A 21,681-nucleotide genomic window follows, 5' to 3' on the forward strand; every position below is an offset into this window, starting at 1 on the left:
TGTTAAGGGACAACCAGATTTTTTCCTAATTTGGACTATTATGAGAAATACTGCTATAAATACTTTGTTTATAAATCCTGAAATGCATGTGCCAGAGTTCCTAAAGTATATGTTTGGGAATGAAAATGCTGGGTTAGAGCATTTCAATGTTTTAGAGATTGTCAAAGTGGTTTTCCAAAATCCAAACATGCCCACTATCACCACTAATAAATGCACATTTTTATCATATTAAGGAAGTGCTTGTTCTATCCCTGTTTGTATGTATTTATAAAATCTAAAAAAACTGAGCCTATAATTTTAATGTGGGAAGATATTTGAATATCGTTTTTAAAAATGATGATGGGACTATGAAAAGTTTTCTATTCCTCTGCATCCATTTTGATAGGTTATATTTTTTTTCTAAGATTTTGCCCATCTTATTTAAGTTTATTTGGTCATAATTCCCTTTATATTTTTTACACCATGATTAGATATTTATCCGTGTTTAACCATAGTGAAACTGAAGAACAAAGGCAAAAGAAATCATTAGAAGATTCCATAAAGTTTAAAAAGTTTTAATACATATTACATAATATGAAGTAATGTCAGCATGCTTTAATTATGATATTGGTTAATTGTATCTGTTCTGATTTTTTAAGTGATCCTGTAGGAATGTATCAACTTTATTGTTCTTTAAAAGGAAACAAATTTTGAACTTCTTGGTCTCAATATATATATATACACACACATATATCTGTATATATATACTACTTCAATAATTTCTGCTCATTATTTTATTTTAATTTCTTCTTTGAATTTCTTTTGTTGGTTTTTTTTTTTTTTTGGCCTCTTGATATGGATTAGTTCAGTAATTTTCAGCCTTCCTTCTTCTCTCATATTTCCATTAAATCTCCAGTAGTTACACTAAAAAGGGTAATTACAGGGATGCCTGGGTGGCTCAGTGGGTTAAACCTCTGCCTTCAGCTCAGGTCATGATCCCAGGGTCCTGGGATTGAGTCCCGCATTGGGCTCTCTGCTCAGTGGGGAGCCTGCTTTCCCCTCTCTCTTTGCATGACCCTCTGCCCACTTGTAATCTCTCTGTGTCAAATGAATAAATAAATAAATAAAGAGCTAATTAGTGCTTCAGGTTTATCCCACAAACTCGGATATGCAGTATTTTGTTATTTTTTTCAGCCCCAAGCATTTTGTAATATCCATTATGATCTCTTTTTTTAACATATGATTTATTTAGAAGTATAATCCTTAATTTCTAAGTATACAGAAATTGTCTAGGAAGTTGTCTAGCTACCGTCTTGTTGATTTCTAGTTTAATTGCATGGTGGTTAGAGAACACATTCTGTTAGATTTCAGGCCTTTCAAATTTGTCTAGACTTGCTTTCTGGCCCAATGTATGGTAATTTTGATAACTATTTAACATATGTTTGAAAACATACGTGTTCTTACAAGCACTGGAAGCAGTATTCTGAACAGATCCATTAGTTCAAATTATGTTGGGGTAAAGTCTTTCAAATCATTCTTAGTATTTTATCAGCTTGTTCAATTAATTATTGAACAAAAATAATTTCCCAACAAGGCAATTTGTTTTTCTACTACTCCTTGAAATTTTATCAGGTTTTCCATTATATACTTGGGACTATGGTACTAGGTAAATATAAATTTAAAATGGAAACTTTTTACTTTTTCTCATTACGAAGTGACCTCTACTTTTTTAAATTTTATATACATTCATATATTTATACCAACATTCTTTCAGCTAGTATTTGCTTAGCATATGTTTTTCCATTTTTTATTTTTTCTGTTTCCTTATATTTTAGATGTATCTCTCAAACACAGGATGCAGCTGTATGTTTTAATCCAGTATGAAATGTTTATTTTTTAATTGGGAACAGTTAGTACATAATTATTGTTACATGGATTTAAATCTACCACCATATTTTTGTTTTCTACTTTTCCTAATGTCTTCTGTTTCTTTTTTCCCTTATTTACTTGCTTTGAGTTGTCTTTTTTTTTTAAATTTTATTTATTTATTTGACAGAGAGAGATAACAAATAGGCAGAGGGGCAGGCAGAGAGAGAGGAGGAAGCAGGCTCCCTGATAAGCAGAAAGCCCGATGCAGGGCTCAATCCTAGGACCCTGGGATCGTGACCTGAGCCAAAGGCAGAGGCTTAACCCACTGAGCCACCCAGGCATCCCAGAGTTGTCTATTTTTTTAATCATTCCATTTATAATCTCTATTTGTTTCTGTCTTATTCAAAGTTACATATCCTGTTTCTATTATTTTAGTGGTTGCTCTATAAATTGTACAAGTGTTCTTATTGCATCAATATCTAATACTAATCATTACTTAGCCCCTACATACATACACACACTCATATGCACACACACAAGCACAAACACACACACACACACTGACTCAATGTATTTGTTAAAGCACAGGGATTTTCTCTAAAGATGTCTCTGAACTATTCACAGTGGTTATGGGGTCATGGGGACATTGTATTGGAGGAGAAGGGGGGAAATTCATTCTGTTTACCAGAGTGGTGTATATCACATTAAATCATGACCGAATGTTAGTCATCATTGTTATTTGTAAGCTTTCTTTGTATAACTCACTTGTACATTTGCTACAGAGTATTTTGAGCATGATGTCTTGCTCATAGGTAATATCATTTAGAGATTGAATGTGAACGGGGGAAAATTAAGTCTTTTGTTTTCAAAACCCAAATTAAAATGAAAAAAAAAATCTCAGGATATATGGTTTGTTGAGTTGTTAGCAATTTGAAATTTAGGAATGGGGTAGCACACAGGCATAGATTTTGTGACTAGCTAAACAATTAGCAATAGCTGAAAGAACCAGAATAAGAATTGAGTGCTTACTGGATTGCAGTAATATAGTCCTCAGGAAGCTGACTGGCACTGGGCTGGACTCAGGGAATAAGGTAGAGAGGGTATAAGTTGTACCATAAGAAATTTTTAGAGCATAGCAGTGAAGTATAAATGTTTTGGATTAATTGGAGTCCTTTAATAGATTAATGTCTCCATAGTATATATTGCCAGGGTGACCTTCCTAGTATAGATTCACATAGAATGCATTTTCACACACTTAAAAACCACATGAAAATGTCTTGCCCCTGGATTCATGGATCGTCTGGTCACAAATTCTTGTTTACAATTTCATCTATTTTTTTGAATGGGTATACTTATTGATGAAATTCATGTACCTGCACATATCTATCCAGGCACACTGAACTTTCATCCTGCCTGTGGCTTCTTCCCATGCCTATTTCTCTCTTTTCATTCAAGTGACAAGTTCTCTCCTCACCACACTCTACTCAGACTCTCCAAACTCTTTTTTTCATCTAGGCCTGGAATTTTGGATTTCCTGTTCTTCTCTGTAGTGTTCAATTGTAGCAAGAAAGTCAGTCAAGCTAGAGTCCCCAATCCTCCACATCTGGTTGACCTCGATATCTTTATCTAATCAGGTTCCTGATCCTCCACCATCTTCCTGGTGATATTTGATCACTGTGGACTGTATCCCAAAAATCTTGCTAGGTTGGTTTAGCCAGAATGCCCCCTTACTCCCGATGTCTCCTCTTAGTAATTTTCCATCGACCACCCCTCATCCTGCTCCTTGGCTATAAATTCCCACCTGCCCAAGCTGTATCCCCCATTGCAAGTCCCCTTAGCAGTGATCCTTACCGCTATATAAGCAACCCCCCCCCAAAGTCTGCGTCACCACCCTATAACAAGCCTCTTGAATAATTCTTTTCTTCATTATCAGTCTCTGCTCCACTCTCATTTTCAAGAGGATCTCAGAGACAACCACGTGTAAAACAACTTTTCTGCCTCTCCCACCCTCTTTATTTTCTTCAGAGTAATGTTAGACTATTTGAAATAATAATACTAGTTTTATTTATTGACTTATTTATTTCCTAACCCTCGGAGTATCCCCAAAGTCTGGCACACAGTAAACAATCAAATATTTGTTTAATGCATATAGGGTCAGTGGGATCCTAACAAGCACAGGTAAAACGCAGACTCTTACGTTGTGAGAAGAAAACAAAACAAAAAAACAAAAAAACAAAAAATTAAACAAACAAACAAACAAAAACCTAGGTTGGAAGGGGCCTTGGGTATGTAGAAGGGCCCTTAACAGGTGAGGCAACTGAGACCCAGTGGGGGAAGAGCCTTGCTCAGGGTAACGGAGGTGAGCAGAGGGTCTTTTGCCACCCTAGGACGTGGTCCATCTCCTAACAGTCTAATGACGAGGGGGCCAGCGACTGCGAGGCAGGAACCTCCCAAAGGAGCGCCTCGTGGAAAGATGCTGTTCAGCTGGGGGCTGTGCGTCAGGGTAGATGATGCGGGAGATGCTCGCCCGGGCCTGGGACTCCACTAGCCAAGAGCGCCTAGCGTCGGTAAGCCCAGCTCAAATGCCGGGCCTCAATGTGGACACTGGGCCAGTTTCACCCTCACGTCCCAGGCCCCCTCTCCCATCGTGTTTGGCAAACCCGCCAGGAGGCCGCGGGTTGGTCCCGGGCTGAAACGTTCACTACGGGATAAAAAGACTCGGTGTCGCTTCCCGGGGACCTTTTAGAGAGACGTACTTCCCCCCGCCCCTTCCGGCCCGGTCCGCCCGGTCTTCTCCCGCAGCCACGTGTGTTTAGGCTGCGCGCGTTTTATGAGTTGTGGCGGTTGGTGGTGGTTCCGTGGTCTAGGCTGCCGGGGTCCTGCAGGGCCGTGAGGACGTCACCATGGTGGGCACCCCCTCCCCCCCCCCCGCCCGGCTTCCCTGAACCCGCTTGGCGCTCTGGAGGGAAGGGGGGTTCTTGGGATGCTGGAAGAGGGGACCGGGCTAAGTGATTCTACCGGTTCGTACCCCGCGGTGAGGGATGCAGGGTAGGCCAGCCCCGAGGTGGCCGCCTGGCCCAGCGTCTGGATCTTTAATAGAGTTGGACTTCCGGGTTCGGCAGCGTTCCCAGAGCGCCCTGCCCCTCGGGAGGAAGCCTTCCCCGTGTCCATTTTCTTGCCCCTCACCAGTGTGAGGGCGGCGGGAGGAATGGGGCGGGGGTAGGGTGGGGGCGGGAAGGTCGGCAAGACTTGGGAAAGTGTCACCTCTGCATTGGTGTGCCACCTCTTGCCCGTCTAGACTGCTCGGGCTCAGTCTCTTGGTGGCTTACGGCCGACGGCCGCGGACGCGCTCGCTCCCCACATCCTGCCTCCGCACCCCCGCCCCACTCCTTTCAGGGCGCTCGAACTATTCTGTTGGGTTTGTTAAAAATTGACCAGATGCAAAAGAGTGGTTACTCTTCCTGAACGAAGTGAAGTAGAAAGATCAGTCGTGTAAGGAACTCTCGTTTATCCATGACCCCGTGTAAGAAGCAAAACTTTTCAAAGATGGTTTGTTTCCTTCCTTGGATCTGTAACGTTCGGGAGCCCGCAGGGAAACAGTATCGAAATTTTGTATTTATAGTTGCCTAGTTTTTCTTTGTAGCTGCCGCTTAACCTTGTATTTCAAAAACGGATGTTTTCTCTTGCATTTAAAAAAAAAATTGATTAAAATTGATTATAATAATGATTCTTGACGAGGAAAATGCTTTATATTCATTTTCAACCAATTTTTAATAAAAACAACAATGTAAAAAAGTTTATAATTTGGTAAAAAGTTATGATATTCTGGCCACAAGGTCTTTTGTCCTCTTTGTTCTTTTTTCTCTTTCTTTTTGTGTGCCTGACATTTTTGCCTTTCACATCCGTACAGGCCTTTTTTTTTTTTTTTTTTTTTTTTCCCTTTGGATCATAGTGTTTGTATATGTATAAATTTAGTATTTTTCACTTATCATTGCACTTGTGCTCTTTCCAGCCCTTTATAAGATAATTCTTTTATAGCTTTTCCATTTCAGAGTGGAACATTGAAATATCTATTAGATAAGATTGGGGATTGGTTGGCATTTGAATGGAGTTGTCCTTGACTATGAGAATTTCAATCTATCAGGCTGTATAGTAGGGGATTGCCTTGCCATAAGAATCAAAGGAGTGGCATAAAAATCTGTTTTAATTGGCACATTTGCCAAAAAGGCTAAAAAGGCAGCAAATGTGTTTTCAGTTTTCTGGTACATCGCTAGTGGCCCTTTCTTGAATTTAAGCTCAGCTTGATACTGGAGGTTTTCCAGTTTTTTCTATCAGTTACTCTAAACTACTTTCAGTACAGTTTAGAATGTGGGTTATGGAGTTCCAGAGAACTAAGTTTGACAGTCGTCTTTGCTAAATTTTGATCTTGGTGAAATTACTTAACCCCTCTAAGTCTCAGTTGTCCACCCATTAAAGTGGGATAATGATAGTAACTGCCTCATAGAATTGTGAAAATTAAGTGTAAGCCATTCAGCCTAACGTCTGGCACCTGGTAAATGTAATTTAATTGTTGAAATTAACTTTAGTAATAATTTTAAATATATAGTAGAGCTTGTAGTTGTCTGCTTTTGTTACTTTGCTTATTTATTTTTTCTTATTTTGAACATCTCCTGGAGCTCTACAAATTCATACCTTTTTCTTTGATCAGAAGTTAATTCAACCAACATACTAATTCATCCCACCCAACACTTCTTTATTCTGAAATGTGAAGTTTTTAGGGAAACAACCTAAAAATTATTAATTTGGTATGTACTATACCACAGACACTCTGCTATATTCCTTTTTGTAGAAGCCTATTATAAAGTTTAAGCATGCTTATTTTTCTCCAAAGTTAGATTATAAGACATTTAAAAGACATTTATAAGACATAAAAATGCCATCATCCTCCCTCGATTTATCTTTGCATATTACTGTGGGCATTAACTATTACTGACTACCTACATATTCTTTAATGACAAGATTTTTGTGCTCTTGGACTCACCTATAAATGTAAGCTGAAACAACAAATCAACATACTAAATTTTGGTGGTGTTTTTTTTCCCCAGCTGCATTGAGATATAATTGACTTAGAACACAGTATAAGTTTAAGATGTACAGTGTTATGATTTGATATACATACATATTTTAAAATAACTACCACAATAAGCTTAGTTAATAGATCACATCACATAGATACCAGTTTTAAGATTTACTCTTAGCACCTTTCAAGTATACAATACAGTATGGTTAGATCTCAAGAACTTTACTCGTCTTGTAACTGGAAGTTTGTACCCACTGACCAACTTGAAACATTTCTCAACCCCATCCCCTGGCAACCACCAGTCTGCTTCATATTTCTATATGGTTTTTTCCTATAAGTTTTTTTTAAATAGATTCCACATATATGTAAGATCATGCCATATTTGTCTTTTTCTGTGTGACTTACCTCTCAGCATAATGCTTTTGGGTTTCATCCATATTATTGCAAATAGTGGGATTTCCTTTTTTATGACTGTTTGATAATCCACTGTGTATATATAACACATTTTCTTCATTTGTCAAAAGACACTTTAGGTTGTTCGCATGTCTTGGCTATGATAAAAAAGGCTTCAATGAAGAGAGGTGCAGTTACAACTTCAAAATAGTGATTTTGTTTCCTTGGATATATACTCAGAAGTAGGATTGCTGGATCATATGGTAGTTCTATTTTTAATTTTTTGAGGAACCTCTCTGTTGTTTTCCATAGTGGCTATATCAGTTTTCATTCCCATCAGCAGTGCACAAGTGTTCCCTTTTCTCCATATCCTCTTCACCGCTTACTATCTGTCTTTTTGATAACAACCAAGAGCTTGTTGTTAGATTTTTGAAGGAAAGATAAAATTGAAGTCTGCATTAGAAAATTAATTAAGGTATTCTTAAGGAGAGCATTGTTTATGAACGATTAAAATTATATGAGATAATTCACACTTTTAAAGACCATTTTTAATATTTTTAATTCACAGTGGGCACTCAGCAAATGTTGACTTGGGGCATCATCCTACTTCTTTTTTACTTCTTTCAGAGTATTATTTTCAATCTAATAAGACATGTTTTAACAATATTTAAGGAGCCACTGTTGAGAATATAAAACACAAGTAAAAATGACTTGTAAATATTAGAAGGCTCATCAGTGCAGTTTAATATTAGGTACTACGTGGCAAATGCTACCAAAAGAGAAAGGTTCTAAGGTCCAGAAATGTTCTTCTTGGCTATCTTCAAGGAGGAGGTAAACTTGAATTTGAAATGGTTCTTGAGACTTGGGTGTGGTTTAGAAAGAAGTATGTGTTGAACCATTAAGTTCCTACTGAAAACTCTAGCTAATGATTGTCACTGGTGTCATATTTATCTGTAAAGCAGGGAAAATACACTGGATTTCTTCGTGGTAGACTCACTGCCCAAAAAAAAAGAAAAACGCAGCTTCTCTTAAATAATCCATCTCATTTTTGTCTTGTCATTAGTGACTTAGTATATCATACTTTGATATTTATTTTGGCATTTAAAATATTACCCTATAGTTTTCTCAGTTACAGGGATGATTAGTTTTATACTTTTTTTTTTTTAAGTATTTGTGTACCTATATGTACCCTAAGTGCCTTTGATGGAATGATTATTTTTCTAGGTTTCTAGTTGCAGTGGGTAGTCTAAATGGCATTTTTGTCTCTAGTTGACCCTGGATTCTATATTGACCTTGATGGTCTTTTAGGAAAAGTTCCTTTTTATTATTTATGATTTTAGCAGGAATATTTGAACCATATTGCCCCTGAAATACCTCTTTCTGTTTCTGTGTTTGAATAAACTATGTGTTTTCTTCTGTTACTCTCAATTATGAATCCAAAGAAGTTTAGAATGAATTTTCTGAAGTGATTGCTAAAGGTTGTAGGTTACTAATACTAATACTAATTTCTGACTGGAATATTTTTGTGGTACCAGAAACTTTTCAAAGTAAGCATAGTTACTTAAAACAATACCTTACTTATTACTTATGCTTATGGAAAGAAATCCTTAGTTACACTTATGAAAAGAAATGCTGTTTTTGCTTTCTTTTAAAGTTAAAATATAACTATTATTCTTCTGTAGCAAATGCACCTTTTTTCCTTCATGCCCAGTTTTGTTTTATGTTTACATTCTATACTATTCTATGAGTCATCAAATGCTCTGCAAGTAAATTTGGAGAATCCCTGACTGATAGAGATTAATTGCTTTTCAGTTAAGAGATACTTAGCTTGACTAGACTGTTTAATACATTAACATTTTATTGATAGGATTTTACTTTAATTTTCGTTGTTGAAGCGTTTCTTTTTTATTTTAATATATTGAAAAAATATGAACATGTTTTAAAACTTAACAGGTTATATTGTACATATTTCTGTTCCTTATATATATTCATATCCTGCCTTGAGGCAACCTTTTCATGAATAATACAAGGAATTACAGACTACAGCTGAGTCAGAATATAAATTCAATTTCTTTGTTTCTTCTTTACTAAGTCTTGGAGGTTCTTTCCTGAGACTTCTTAAGCTATGAGGACATTTTCATACTCCAATGTTATCAAAATTTTTCTTGTTCTGAAGAAAATTCTTTTTAAATCTTTAAAGGAAATATTTTTATAGACTTAGATATATTACTGAAACAGTGTTACACCTCTATAACTTTAGCTGTTTCTTAGCAGCCTCAGAGAGCATCTCTTTTTCTTGGGGTTCTTTGACCTTTACTTGGTTTTCTTTTTCTTTTTTTTTTTTTTTTAAGCTTTTTATTTGTTAGGATATATGGAATAAAGATATCTTTACAAAGGGTACACTTGGCTTTATTATTTTCTTTGTTTTTGTCTTCATCAGTTCTCTCTTTCTGTGTAACAAGTTGTCCCAAAGTTTAGTGGCTTAAAACAACAGCATTAATTACCTCACAGTTGCTGTGAATCAAGAATGAGGCATATGGCTTACCTGGATCCTGTGCTCCAAGATCTCTCACAAAGTTACAGTTAAGGTATAATCTGAGGCTGTGGTTTCATCCCAAGGCACAACTGGGAAACATGCACTTCCCAGCTCACTCATATGGTTCTTTGTAGGGTTTATCTCCTAGTAGACAACTGGACTCAGGACCTCAGTTCTTCACTGCCACAGACTAGAGGCCTGTCACATTTCTTTGTTAGATAGGCCTCTTCATGGGACAGCTTACTGCATGGCAGTTGTGTTCTATCAGAGTGAGCCTAGTGAGAGAGCAAAAGAGAATAGGCAAGGTGGGAAGCCAGAGTCCTTACAAAACCTAATCACAGGATTGGAGTTCCTTCATTTGCCATATGTTATTCATTAAAAATAAATCACACTCTAGGGGAGATTATACTTAAGACATGAATATCCAGAGATGGAATTCATTCTTAGACACCTTAGAGGCAACCTACCGTGGGTTCAGAAACATTTTTATTGATTCATGTTTGCTAGGTAAACTTCATGTACAAAATATCCTTATCATACCTTTTTTCCTGCACCCCCACCCCACATGTGCAGAGAATAATACAAAAGAATGCATATACAGACATATCTTAGAGATACTGTGGGTATAGTTCCAGACTTCCCCAATAAAACAAGTATCACAGTAAAGCAAGTTGATGACTTTTTTGGTTTGTCAATGCCTTGAAAAGTTATATTTATACTATATTGTGGACTGTTAAGTGTGCAGTAGCATCTGTCTAAAAAACAGTATAAATACTTTAATTAAAAAATAGTTTAGGGGGCGCCTGGGTGGCTCAGTGGGTTAAGCCGCTGCCTTCGGCTCAGGTCATGATCTCAGGGTCCTGGGATCGAGTCCCGCGTCGGGCTCTCTGCTTGGCAGGGAGCCTGCTTCCTCCTCTCTCTCTCTCTGCCTGCCTCTCCATCTACTTGTGATTTCTCTCTGTCAAATAAATAAATAAAATCTTAAAAAAAAAAAAATAGTTTATTGCTAGGGCACCTGGGTGGCTCAATGCGCTAAGCCTCTGCCTTCGGCTCAGGTCACGATCTCAGGTCCTGGGATCGAGTCCCTCAGTGGGCTCTCTGCTCAGCAGGGAGCCTGCTTCCTTCTCTCTCCCTGCCTGCGTCTCTGCCTACTTGTGATCTCTCTCTGTGTCAAATAAATAAAATCTTAAAAAAAAAAAATCTTAAAAAAATAGTTTATTTCTGAAAAATGCTAACCATCATCTGAGTTTACAGCAAGTTGTACTCTTCTTGCAGGTAGGGGCTTTTGCCTCAATCAGGCTGCTGACTAATGAGGGTAGAAGTTGCTGAAGATTGGGGTGGCTGTGATAATTTCTTAAAATGAGACAGTAATGAGGTTTGTCACATCAATTGACTATTCCTTTCACAAATAATTTCTTTGTAGAATGCATTGCTGTTTGGTAGCATTTATCCATGGTAGAACTTTCAGAATTGTTATCCATCATCCCAAACCCTGCCACTGCTTTATCAACTATGCTGATTTAATATTCTGAATCCTGTGGTATCATTTTTAACATTCTTCACAGCATCTTCATCAAAAGTAGATTCCATCTCAAGAAACCACTTTTTTTGTTCATCTGTAAAAAGCAGCTCCTTACCCATTCAAGTTTCATCATGAGATTGCAGCAAAATCAGTCATATCTTGAGGTTCTTCCAGTTCTATTCTCTTGCTCTGTCTACCACATCTGTAGTCCCTTCCTCCTTCCTAAGAGTCTTGAAACCCTTGAAGTCATTTATGAAGGTTGGAATCAACTTCTAAACTCCTGTTCTTACTGTATTTTGGCCTCTTCCCATGAATTGTGAATGTTCTTCATGGCATCCAGAATGGTAGATCCTATTCTGAAGGTTTTCAAGAATTTATTTTGCTCAGATTCGTTTGAGGAATCACTGTATATGGCAGCTATAGCCTTATCAAAATTTTTTTTAATAAGACTTGAATGTCATAATCTTGATCCATGAGCTACAAAATGGATATTGTGTTAGCAGGCATGAAAACAACATTAATCTCATTGTTTATGTCCATTGGAGCTCTTGGGTGACCAGGTGCATTGTTAAGGAACAGTCATATTTTAAAGTGAGTCTTTTTTTCTTAGCAATAGGTCTCAACCTTGAGCTTCAGATATTCAGAAAACTGTGTTATAAACAGATGTGCTATCAACCAGACTTTGTGGTTCCATTTATAGAGCACAGGCTAGGTAGATCTCCCATAATTCTTAAGGGCCTTAGGATTTGAGGGATGGTAATTGAACACCGGCTGCAGCTTAAATTTACCAGCTGCATTAGCGTCTAACAAGAGAATCAGTGTATTTTTGAAGTTTTGAAGCCAGGCATTGACTTCATTTCTAGGTGTGAAAGTCCTAGATGGCATCTTCCAGTAGGAGGGTGTATTGTGTACATTGAAAATCTTGTTTAGTGTAGTCACCTTCATTAATTATCTTAGCTAGATTTTTCTGGATAACTTCTGTATCAGCTTCTGTATCAGCACTTGCTGCTTTGCTTTGCACTTTTATGTTATGGAGACTGCCTCTTTCCTTAAACTGCATAAACCAACCTCTGTTAGCTTCAGATTTTTTTCTCTAGCTTTCTCATCTCTCTTGTCCTTCATAGAATTGAAGAGAGGTGGGCCTTGTTCTAGCTTTGGCTCAAGGGAATGTTGTGGCTGATGTGATCTACCCAGACTGCTCAAAACTATGAGCAGTGAGGATATTTTCCTTTCTTATCATTCCTGTGTTCACTGGAATAGCACTTTAAGTTTCCTTCAAGAACTTTTCCTTTGCCTTCACAACTTGGCTAACTGGCACAAGAGAAAGGCCTAACTTTTTGGCCTATCTCAGCTTTGTACTTATCATCCTTATCAAGCTTAATAATCTCTAGGTTTTTATTTAAAGCGGGTGATGCATGACTCTCCCTTTCACTTGGACACATAGAAGCCATTGTAGGGTTATTAATTGGTGTAAGTTATATACTGTTTTGTTTCAGGAGATAGATCTGAGGAGAGGGAGATAGATGGGAGAATGGCTGGCTGGTCAGTGAGAGTAGTAGGGATACACAAAGCATTTATTGATGAAGTTTGCTTATATGGATACAGTTCATGGCGACCCCAAAAAATTACAAGGATAACATTAAAGATCACTTAGCACAGACCTCCATAACAAATACAGTGATAATAATGAAGTTTGAAATATTGCAAGATTACTAAAATGTGACATAGGGACATTAAGTAAGCAAATGCTAATGGAAAAGTGGCATTGATAGACTGGGTTAATGCAGGGTTGCCACAAACCTTGTTTGTAAACAAAACAAGACCCCCCCCACACAATATCTGCAATGCACAGTAAAACAAAGCATGCCTATACTGTTGTATGATGGTTTCACATTATTTTTCTGTCCCTATAACCACCTTCCAGTGCCTTTCTTGGGTTCAAAGTGGCAGTTACCTTGCCTAGGTGTATCAAGAAGAAAGCAATAAATATTTATTGGCGTATTTCAGTAAATATTTGTTGAAGGAATGAGTACATATGTGAGTGAGGAATTGGTGGTCATTTTAATTAATTCTGCCAGAAGTTTTACAGTGGAAGTGACTTTGAGTTGTATTTTATGAAAAGACAAGGAAGGAAAGGATTTTTCAGATAGAGGTAACAACCTCAGTCTTCAGAAGTTAAGAAATAGCATGGTGTGTTCTGGAAATGGGGAGGAACTTCAGTAAGAATGGGATGAAGGATGTTTTGAAGAATGAGTTATGCTGGAGAAGTACGTTGGGGGTAGATTGTTTTCTGCCTTAAGGACTTGGGACCTCACTGTGAGCTCGTTAGCAAGGGAGAAGGACTTCACTAAATAAATGTTGTAGGAAAATAAGCTCTGCAACTTCCATGAATGTGAGTGAGAATCTAAAGGCCATTCTAATCATGAAAAATCATGAGGCTGAATTAAGGCAATAACAGTAGTTTTGAAGAGAAGATTCTATAAGCCTTTTTGAGGATTAGGTATGTTAGAGACCACCAGGTGTCCCCATAGAACCTTTTTTTTCTGTAATAATGTATTTGTTTTTCTGTGATAACAATTATATTTACTACTCTCCCTTACGTAACCCAGTGATTAAATTTTGATGAATGGTATCTAAACGGAAGACTCCAGCTTCTGAAATTTTGCTCTTAAAGGAAAGGGGTATGCCTTTTGATTTTCTTTTCTACTTCTCAGTGGTTAGAGTTTAGACTTGGATTAAGTCATCTTGAACTATATAGATATATAGGAGGTTATACCCTTAGAATAGTAGGTGGAAGGAGTCTGGATCTCAGGACTTTGTGAAGCAGAGCCTCCAGCTCCTGTGTTTTACATCAGAGAACTAAACTTTATCAGATTACTGTACATTATTATTCTGGGCTTCTCTTATAGGAAGCCAAATTAATTCTAAAATAAAAACAGGTCTGATAGGGTGCCTGGGTGGCTCAGTGGGTTAAGCCGCTGCCTTCGGCTCAGGACATGATCTCAGGGTCCTGGGATCGAGTCCCGCATCGGGCTCTCTGCTCAGCAGGGAGCCTGCTTCCTCCTCTCTCTCTCTGCCTGCCTCTCTGCCTACTTGTAATCTCTCTCTGTCAAATAAATAAATAAATCTTTAAAAAAAAAAACAGGTCTGATAAAATACAGAATTATGTAGGAATAAAGAGTTAACTGAAATGTCGAATTCAGTGGACTAAATGAATTGTGACCTTGTTAACTGGCATAAGGTTTGAAGGGGAAAATAATTTGTTCTTTTTGGGGTGTGCTGCTTGTATTCTTTCTTCTATTCCTGTTTTTCTGTGAACCCAACTTTGACTTTGTTTGATTCAGTGCTCACTCTGTTCCATGTCCAACTTCTACAGTGTCAAGCTCCCATGAACATCCTATGTTCCTTCTACCTCCCCACCTTTTTAAACTATAACACAATTTTTAAAATTAACATATAATGTATTACTTGTTTCAGGGTTACAAGTCTGTGATACATCAGTCTTAACAATTCACAGCACTCACCATAGCACATACCCTCCCCAATGTCCATCACCGAGTCACCCCATCCCTCTCACCCACCTCCATTCCAGCAACCCTGTTTGTTTCCTGAGATTAAAAATCTTATGGTTTGTCTCCCTCTCTGGTTTCGTCTTGTTTCATTTTGTCTTCTCTTTCCCTATGATCCTCTGTCTTGTTTCTCAAATTCCTCATATCAGTGAGATCATATGATAATTGTCTTTGACTGATTAACTTATTTCTCCTAGCATAATAGCCTCCAGTTCCATCCGTATAGAATTGTAACACAATTTTAACTCTTGTCTTCTCACTAGATGCATTCTTTTACCTACTTTGAAGATAGAAAAGTTGAAGAGCTGGGTTTATTGACCCATTCTGTGCCTTTCTTTATTATATTACTGAAGAGTAGTTTCGAATATATCATTTCTGTTACAGCAATGGAAACAAATGCCATTCTAATCATTTAACAGGTCTGCGTTCTCCTAATTCCTAGAGTAGTGTTTCTGGCTTTTGGTATTTCTTATACTACTGTTTTTTAAATTTATTTCTAAAGAAATTTTTTAACAGAAATCACTTATATATCTGACTGTGTATGTCATGTGTCTTCCTAATTTTAGCCTAAAGCCCTAAAGGGAAAAATTGTAGGACGGGAAAAAAAAGTCATCCATCCATATAGTAGAAGAGCAGCTCAAATTACAAGAGAGGCCCACAAACAAGAAAAAAAGGAAAAGTAAGTATCTTTTTATCATTTGTATTGCATTGGTGTAAAGCCCGTTAACACATTTATTTTTCAACAGTATTCCCTTCTCCCCTTAAGGAATATTAAGTATGTTCGGTGCGCTGAAGATAAAACAGTGAACAAGGATTCAGCTCTTCTAGCGCTTACCTAAAGCAGAAACGTACACTTCAGTAGGTTGTGATGAACATAATGAAGAAAAAGGAAAAAGAATTATGGGTTCTATTCTATATAGAATAATCATGTGTAGCTTATATGGAGAAGTTCATATTGGAGCAGAGAGCTAAAAGATGTGAAGGCAGGACCTATGTAGATAAATGTTGGACATATAGGTTAAAGTACTTAGTTGTCTATTAGATATATAGAAGGAGATACAAAATGGGAAGTTGGATATGTTGGGTCTGGTGTTCAGAGGATTGATTAGGGATGCAACCCAGATTTGGGAGTCACCAGTTTCTAGATGGGACGGTACGTGATGAGATGAGAGAAGATCATCTAATGAGTAAATGTAGCTAGAAAAGAGAAAGGAGCCAAGGATTGATCCCAGAGGCCTCCATCATTTAGAGGCTGGAAAAAGGATCTACCAAGTGAGACTGAGGAAGAGGAGAAAGAAGATTGTGTTTCAAAGAGAAGGTGGTGATCAAGCTATGTCATTAGCTCTTGATTAACATGAGAGCTGAGAATTGATCTAGTAATTTGATTTAGTAATTTGCAAATAATTTAGTAAAGTAGAGATCACTATATTTTTTTGTTATTTTCTTAGTTGTTGCTCTGAAAATTACAACTAAATCTTAAAACAGTCTTATTTCAGATTAATTTCAAGTAAATTTCAATAGTATACCAAAGATTTTTCTTCCTTGTGGCTCCCTTCTCCCTCCTTTGTACTATTATTGTTAAGAAATTACATCTTTATACACAATACAAACACAATTTTACAGTGATTGTTTTTATACAGTTGTCTTATGAGAATATACACAAAAATACATTTATACTGTCTTTTATGTTTACCTGTACTTTTTTTTTTTTTTTTTTTTACTGGTGCCCCTTATTTCTTCATGTGGGTTCAAATTGCTATTCACTGTGCTTCCATTTTAGCCTGTAGGACTCCCTTTATTATTTCTTATAAGGTAGGTTTGAAAGTCAGAGATTTGCTAAGTTTTATCTGAGAATGCCTTCATTTTGCCTTTAGTTTTGAAGGAAACTTTAGAATATAGAATTCTTTTTTCAGTCTTTCTGTTCAGCACTTTAAATATGTCATCCCTCAGCCTTCTGGCCTGTGTGGTTTCTAAGGAGAATTCAGCTGTTTATCTTACTGAATGCAGTGAGTCACTTCTGACACTGTAAAGTTGTTCTTTGTCTTTGAATAGTTTGACAGGTACGTCTAGTAGGTGTGGATCTCTGAGTTTATCCTACATGGATTTCATCCTACATGGAATTTGTTAAGCTTCTTGTGTGTGTAGCTCAATGTTTCTTTTAAAATTGGGAAGTTTTTAGCCATTATTTTTCCAAATACCTATCTTTTCTGTCCTTTCCTTTCCTTCTGTGACTCCCATTATAGTGTTCTTAGTAGTGTCCCATGGGTCTCTGAGACTCTTCATTTATCTTTCTTTCCTTTTCACTTTTTGTTGCTCAGATTGGATAATTTCAGCTAACTTGCTGTTACGTTTATGGGTTCTTTTTTCTGCCAGCAAAAAACTGCTGTTGAATCTTTCTAGTAAATTTTTCATTCTTGTTGTTACATCTTTCAACTCCAGAATTTCTACTTGACTCATCATTGTAATTTCTTTCTCTTTATTGATACTCTCTGTTTGGTGTAACATTGGTCTCATAATTTCCTTGAAATTTTTAGATACAGTTTTCTTTAATTCTTTGTATATGTTTATTATAGCTGAATTCAAGTCCTTGTCAAATAGGTCCAACTGTCTGGGCTTCCTTAGGAGGTTTTTGTTGACTGCTATTTTTAATCCCCGAATATGGACCACACCTTTCCTTTTTTGCTGTATGTCTCATAATTTGTGGTTGAAAACTGTACATTTTCAATATTACAGTGTTGACAACTCTGTTAAATAGACATCTCTAGCCCCTAGACCCAATTAGGTTTGCTCTTGAATTGTTTGCTTCATGACTTTCCTAGACTGATTTTGTAAAGTCTGTTTGTTGTGTGTGGCCATTGATGTTTTTGCTCAGTTGGTGGTCAGCTAATGTTGGAACAGAGGGTTCTTTAAATGCCTCTAGCTAATAAGTCTCTTGGCCTTTGCTGAGGGGCTCTTTGAATCTGTTGAGCATGACTTAGACACACCAGGATGCAGTTTACTTAGACTTCATTTCTTGTTTGCATAGAGCCTCAAGGTTAGCCAGAGGTGAGAGAATAGGGCCTGTTCAGGTCTCTCCTTAGCATGAACATAGTCATTAATGTATATACGGCATTCTAGATTCCCAGGAGTATGTTGGGGCTTGCTTTCAAGTCCACTGTGCACATTCCATTTCCCAGTTTTCCTTTAAATTTTTTTAGTCCACCTTTTGTTAGCCCCCAGCTGGTAATACCACTAAGGCAGCTGCTATGTTAGTTAATTGCTCTGATTATTTTCAAGAAAAAACTTGGAGATAGAGCTCTTCCTACAGAGAGCTCTGTCTGAGTCAGATTATCTAAGGACAAAGTAACTTCAAGCTTCTCAGCATGCTGCCTGTCAGGTCAAATGGTAGCAATTTTCTGGGTGTGAAGGTTTTGGGGAACTCCAAATCTGATGTCTCTAGTGGCCGTTAGGAAGATGGCTTTTACAACTGCCAAGAGATTTGCTAGTCCATTGGTTTTCAGCACTGTTGTGAAGTTGATAAAGGGGTGATGGATTAGGCACATTCACAGGTTTGTTGTTCTTATGGAGATTGGGCTGTTTTTCTTGAGAATGCTCCACAGATTCTTGCAAGGCTTTGTTTAATTTTCATACTTCTGGAAAAGTTGATTTTGACAAATTTTGTTAGTATTCTCTGTTTTTGTGGAAAAGTGGATTTTCATAGGTCCTTAAGCCATTGTGGATGTTGGTTTTTGTTCTTGATGTGAAGAATTCATAGCAAAATTTTCTTCTTAGGAATACAAAATGTGTATATAATGCCCTTTCTTGTCTTCTTCCTGTCCCTTAATGTCCCCTTTCTGGTCAGCAGCCCACACTATAATTTGCCTATTCTTCCCTCAATCTTTGGCCTGTGAGAGTTCCCAGTAGCTGCTGGAGTGACAAATAAAGAATTACTTAAAATGAAGTTACAAAGGCAAAAATCATCATGTTAGCTATTTTAAAATAGACTTCCATTTTAATAAATAAATGGTAGATATATTTTTCTACTAACTGATTGAAACCAGCACGTTCATTGTTATATATTAATTATATAATATATAATAATAATTATATATTATATAATATATAATATATATAAAATATATAATATATAATGTTATATATATAATATAATATATATATAATAATATAAAGGCATATTTAGTAAAGATTAGCTGTTCCACAATGATTTGGCTAGAAGTTTTCTGGAAGAAAATAGACAAGTTCTATGATAGTATAATCAAACTTTCTTTCTTTTTTTTTTTTCCCATAAAGGTTAATTAGGATGATAGCATCACTTTAGTTTTTTATTTATTTATTTTTTTTTAAAGATTTTATTTATTTATTTGACAGAGATCACAAATAGGCAGAGAGGCAGGCAGACAGAGAGGAGGAAGCAGGCTCCCTGCTGAGCAGAGAGCCCGATGCGGGACTCGATCCCAGGACCCTGAGATCATGACCTGAGCCGAAGGCAGCGGCTTAACCCACTGAGCCACCCAGGCGCCCGATAGCATCACTTTAAAACAGTAATTTTCAAACTTCAAGTAATTTATGTATCATTTTCCTGAATTTTGCTTTGTCTATTGACAAGGTTACTACTTCCCTGCTTTTGCAGTTTTTGATTACTGTCTTTACTAGTATTTCACAAAAGTATTAGGTGTACACGAGATATACCTGTAGGGCATCTTAAAACAGTTGTTCTTTCCCCTAAAATTCTCCATCAGAACATCTGGGACAATGTCAAAATTTTGCTTTCTAATGAGTTTCAGATAATGTTAATGGTATTGGCTGTTGGGTTCAGGGACCACACTATGAGAACCACTGACTGTGGTATTATTTACTTAATATTCTTTTAGAATCTATTTCCCTTATGTATTTTTTTTTTTAAAGGAGACATTTGATCTGTATTAAAAACAAACAAATACTGTTTCCTTACCTGTATGGTCTGAGCCTGAGGCATGCTTGCTTTATCCTTGCTGAAAAGATTTGGCAAAGGTTGGAAGACTTATTAAGTAAACATTAAACTAAGTATTCTTCTTAATGTAATTAGAGATGATCAAAAGAAAAGGGGGGAAAGTAGCTTGTTTAAAGATGATTTAATTCTGTGTGAGATCTAAAAACTCAGCTTATATATAGTGCTAGTGTTATTCATGGCAATACTTTGGGAAATACTGCTTTAGAATTTGACTAAATTCTTTGGTTCACTCTTAAGTGCTTGTGTCAGTGAGCCTACAGTCTCTGTATGTTTTCAGGATTTTATGCACTGATTTACAGAATCAACATTGTGAAAGAATTATGGAAGGATAAAACTGAACAACATGGTAATTCCTGTATAACTTATTCTCAGGAGGTTCCATTTTTGGCCAAGCCTCCATTTTTATCATACAGAGTTGAAAGGTATTACTTAATTTTTTTTCTACTTGAGCGATGTTCTAAACAAAATTTTCTCATTTATTTTAAAGGAGTCATCACTGTAACCGTTATGCTCCAGAAGTAAACACAGTTTTAGTATGTCTAGTGTATTTTATGAACAGGCTTAGATGGCTGTCATAGATGTCAGTTTTTTGAGTAGCTGCATCATTGACCATGAGTCATATTTCATTTAAATGGCATAAACACAAACAGCATCTTAAAATACTGCTGATCTTTCTGCACTAGAATAGTACTTCCAGCAAGACAGAAATGCTGAGTTGCATATTTTGGAGAGATGGTTGTGACAAGATACTGAGACTCTTGGGACAGCGATGAGCAAGATGATAGAAAAGATAACCAGCAGTATTTAACTTGAACTTGAATTTAACTTGCTTTATTTACCTACTGCTTCATAAGAAATTCTATGGCATCAGAGCAGTTTGAAAGTTCTTTGGTCAAGAATTCCAGTGCCACTTAACTGCTTCTGACTCAAAGTCTCTCACAAATCTGTGTTAAAATGATGACTGGGCGTGCATTCATCTCAGAGCTTAATAGGGAAAGGTGCTTCCTAGCTTACTTATGTGGCTGTTGGCAGACCTCAAGTCATGGCTGCTTGGTGGCTGGAGCATCAGTTCCTTGCTATATGAGCCTCTCCATAGGCTACTCACAATATGGTAGCTTGGTTCCGACAGAGCAGAGGCTCTGAAATAGAACAAGAGAGGATGGCCAGGACAGAAGAAGTCTTTGAAACTTAATTGCAGAATGATATTTATCACTGTTGTGCTATTTTATTTGTTATAAGTCTCTAGGTCTAGCCTGCCACACACAAGGATCACCATGACTATTAAGACATAAGAATCAGTGAGGGGACCATTTTAGACACTGTCACCTTTTGTGAACTATCTGCCTACCAAAAATATGTGGTTTTCTAAGGAACAAAGGTAGCCAGGTAGCTTAGAGTACCCAGTTTCTATACTTTTATATAGAACTGAGGACTCTACCACTTCCTAAGTTTCCTTTTTAGGGAGGTTACAGGTAGGTGGGGAGATCAGGGAGGATATTTATGTTGTAGTGCCTTTGACTAGTGGTTGGGGATACAAAAGCAGACCCGGTAGGTTAATCAAATTGCCTCTTATTGTTAGGTTCTGATTACTTAAAGATACTGCAGGAGTGAATAGCAACATAATGAGAGCACAAACGTGTCTTTCTTCAGTATTTGAATGCTCTGACTGAGGACTATGTGGAATATTGCTTTTATTCATATTAAAAGAAACTAGTATGTTTCGGAGACTAGTGCGTTTCAAGG

The 21,681-nt window shown here is 37.0% G+C and overlaps 1 protein-coding gene across 1 annotated transcript in view; it reads left to right on the forward strand.

Annotated features, from left to right (window-relative positions):
* The first annotated feature begins 4,594 nt into the window (after positions 1–4,594).
* The window catches only part of TMA16 (translation machinery associated 16 homolog), a 35,985-nt gene continuing 18,898 nt past the window's right edge, over positions 4,595–21,681 (forward strand). Inside the window, exons 1-2 of the mRNA XM_082728235.1 lie at positions 4,595–4,754; positions 15,515–15,627. Coding sequence (XP_082584361.1) covers positions 4,752–4,754; positions 15,515–15,627 — 116 coding nt within the window. The 5' untranslated portion in view covers positions 4,595–4,751. The remainder of the gene's footprint in view (positions 4,755–15,514; positions 15,628–21,681) is intronic.

The sequence above is a fragment of the Mustela nivalis genome (assembly GCF_964662115.1).
Source record: "Mustela nivalis genome assembly, chromosome: 4".
Classification (NCBI taxonomy): domain Eukaryota; kingdom Metazoa; phylum Chordata; class Mammalia; order Carnivora; family Mustelidae; genus Mustela; species Mustela nivalis.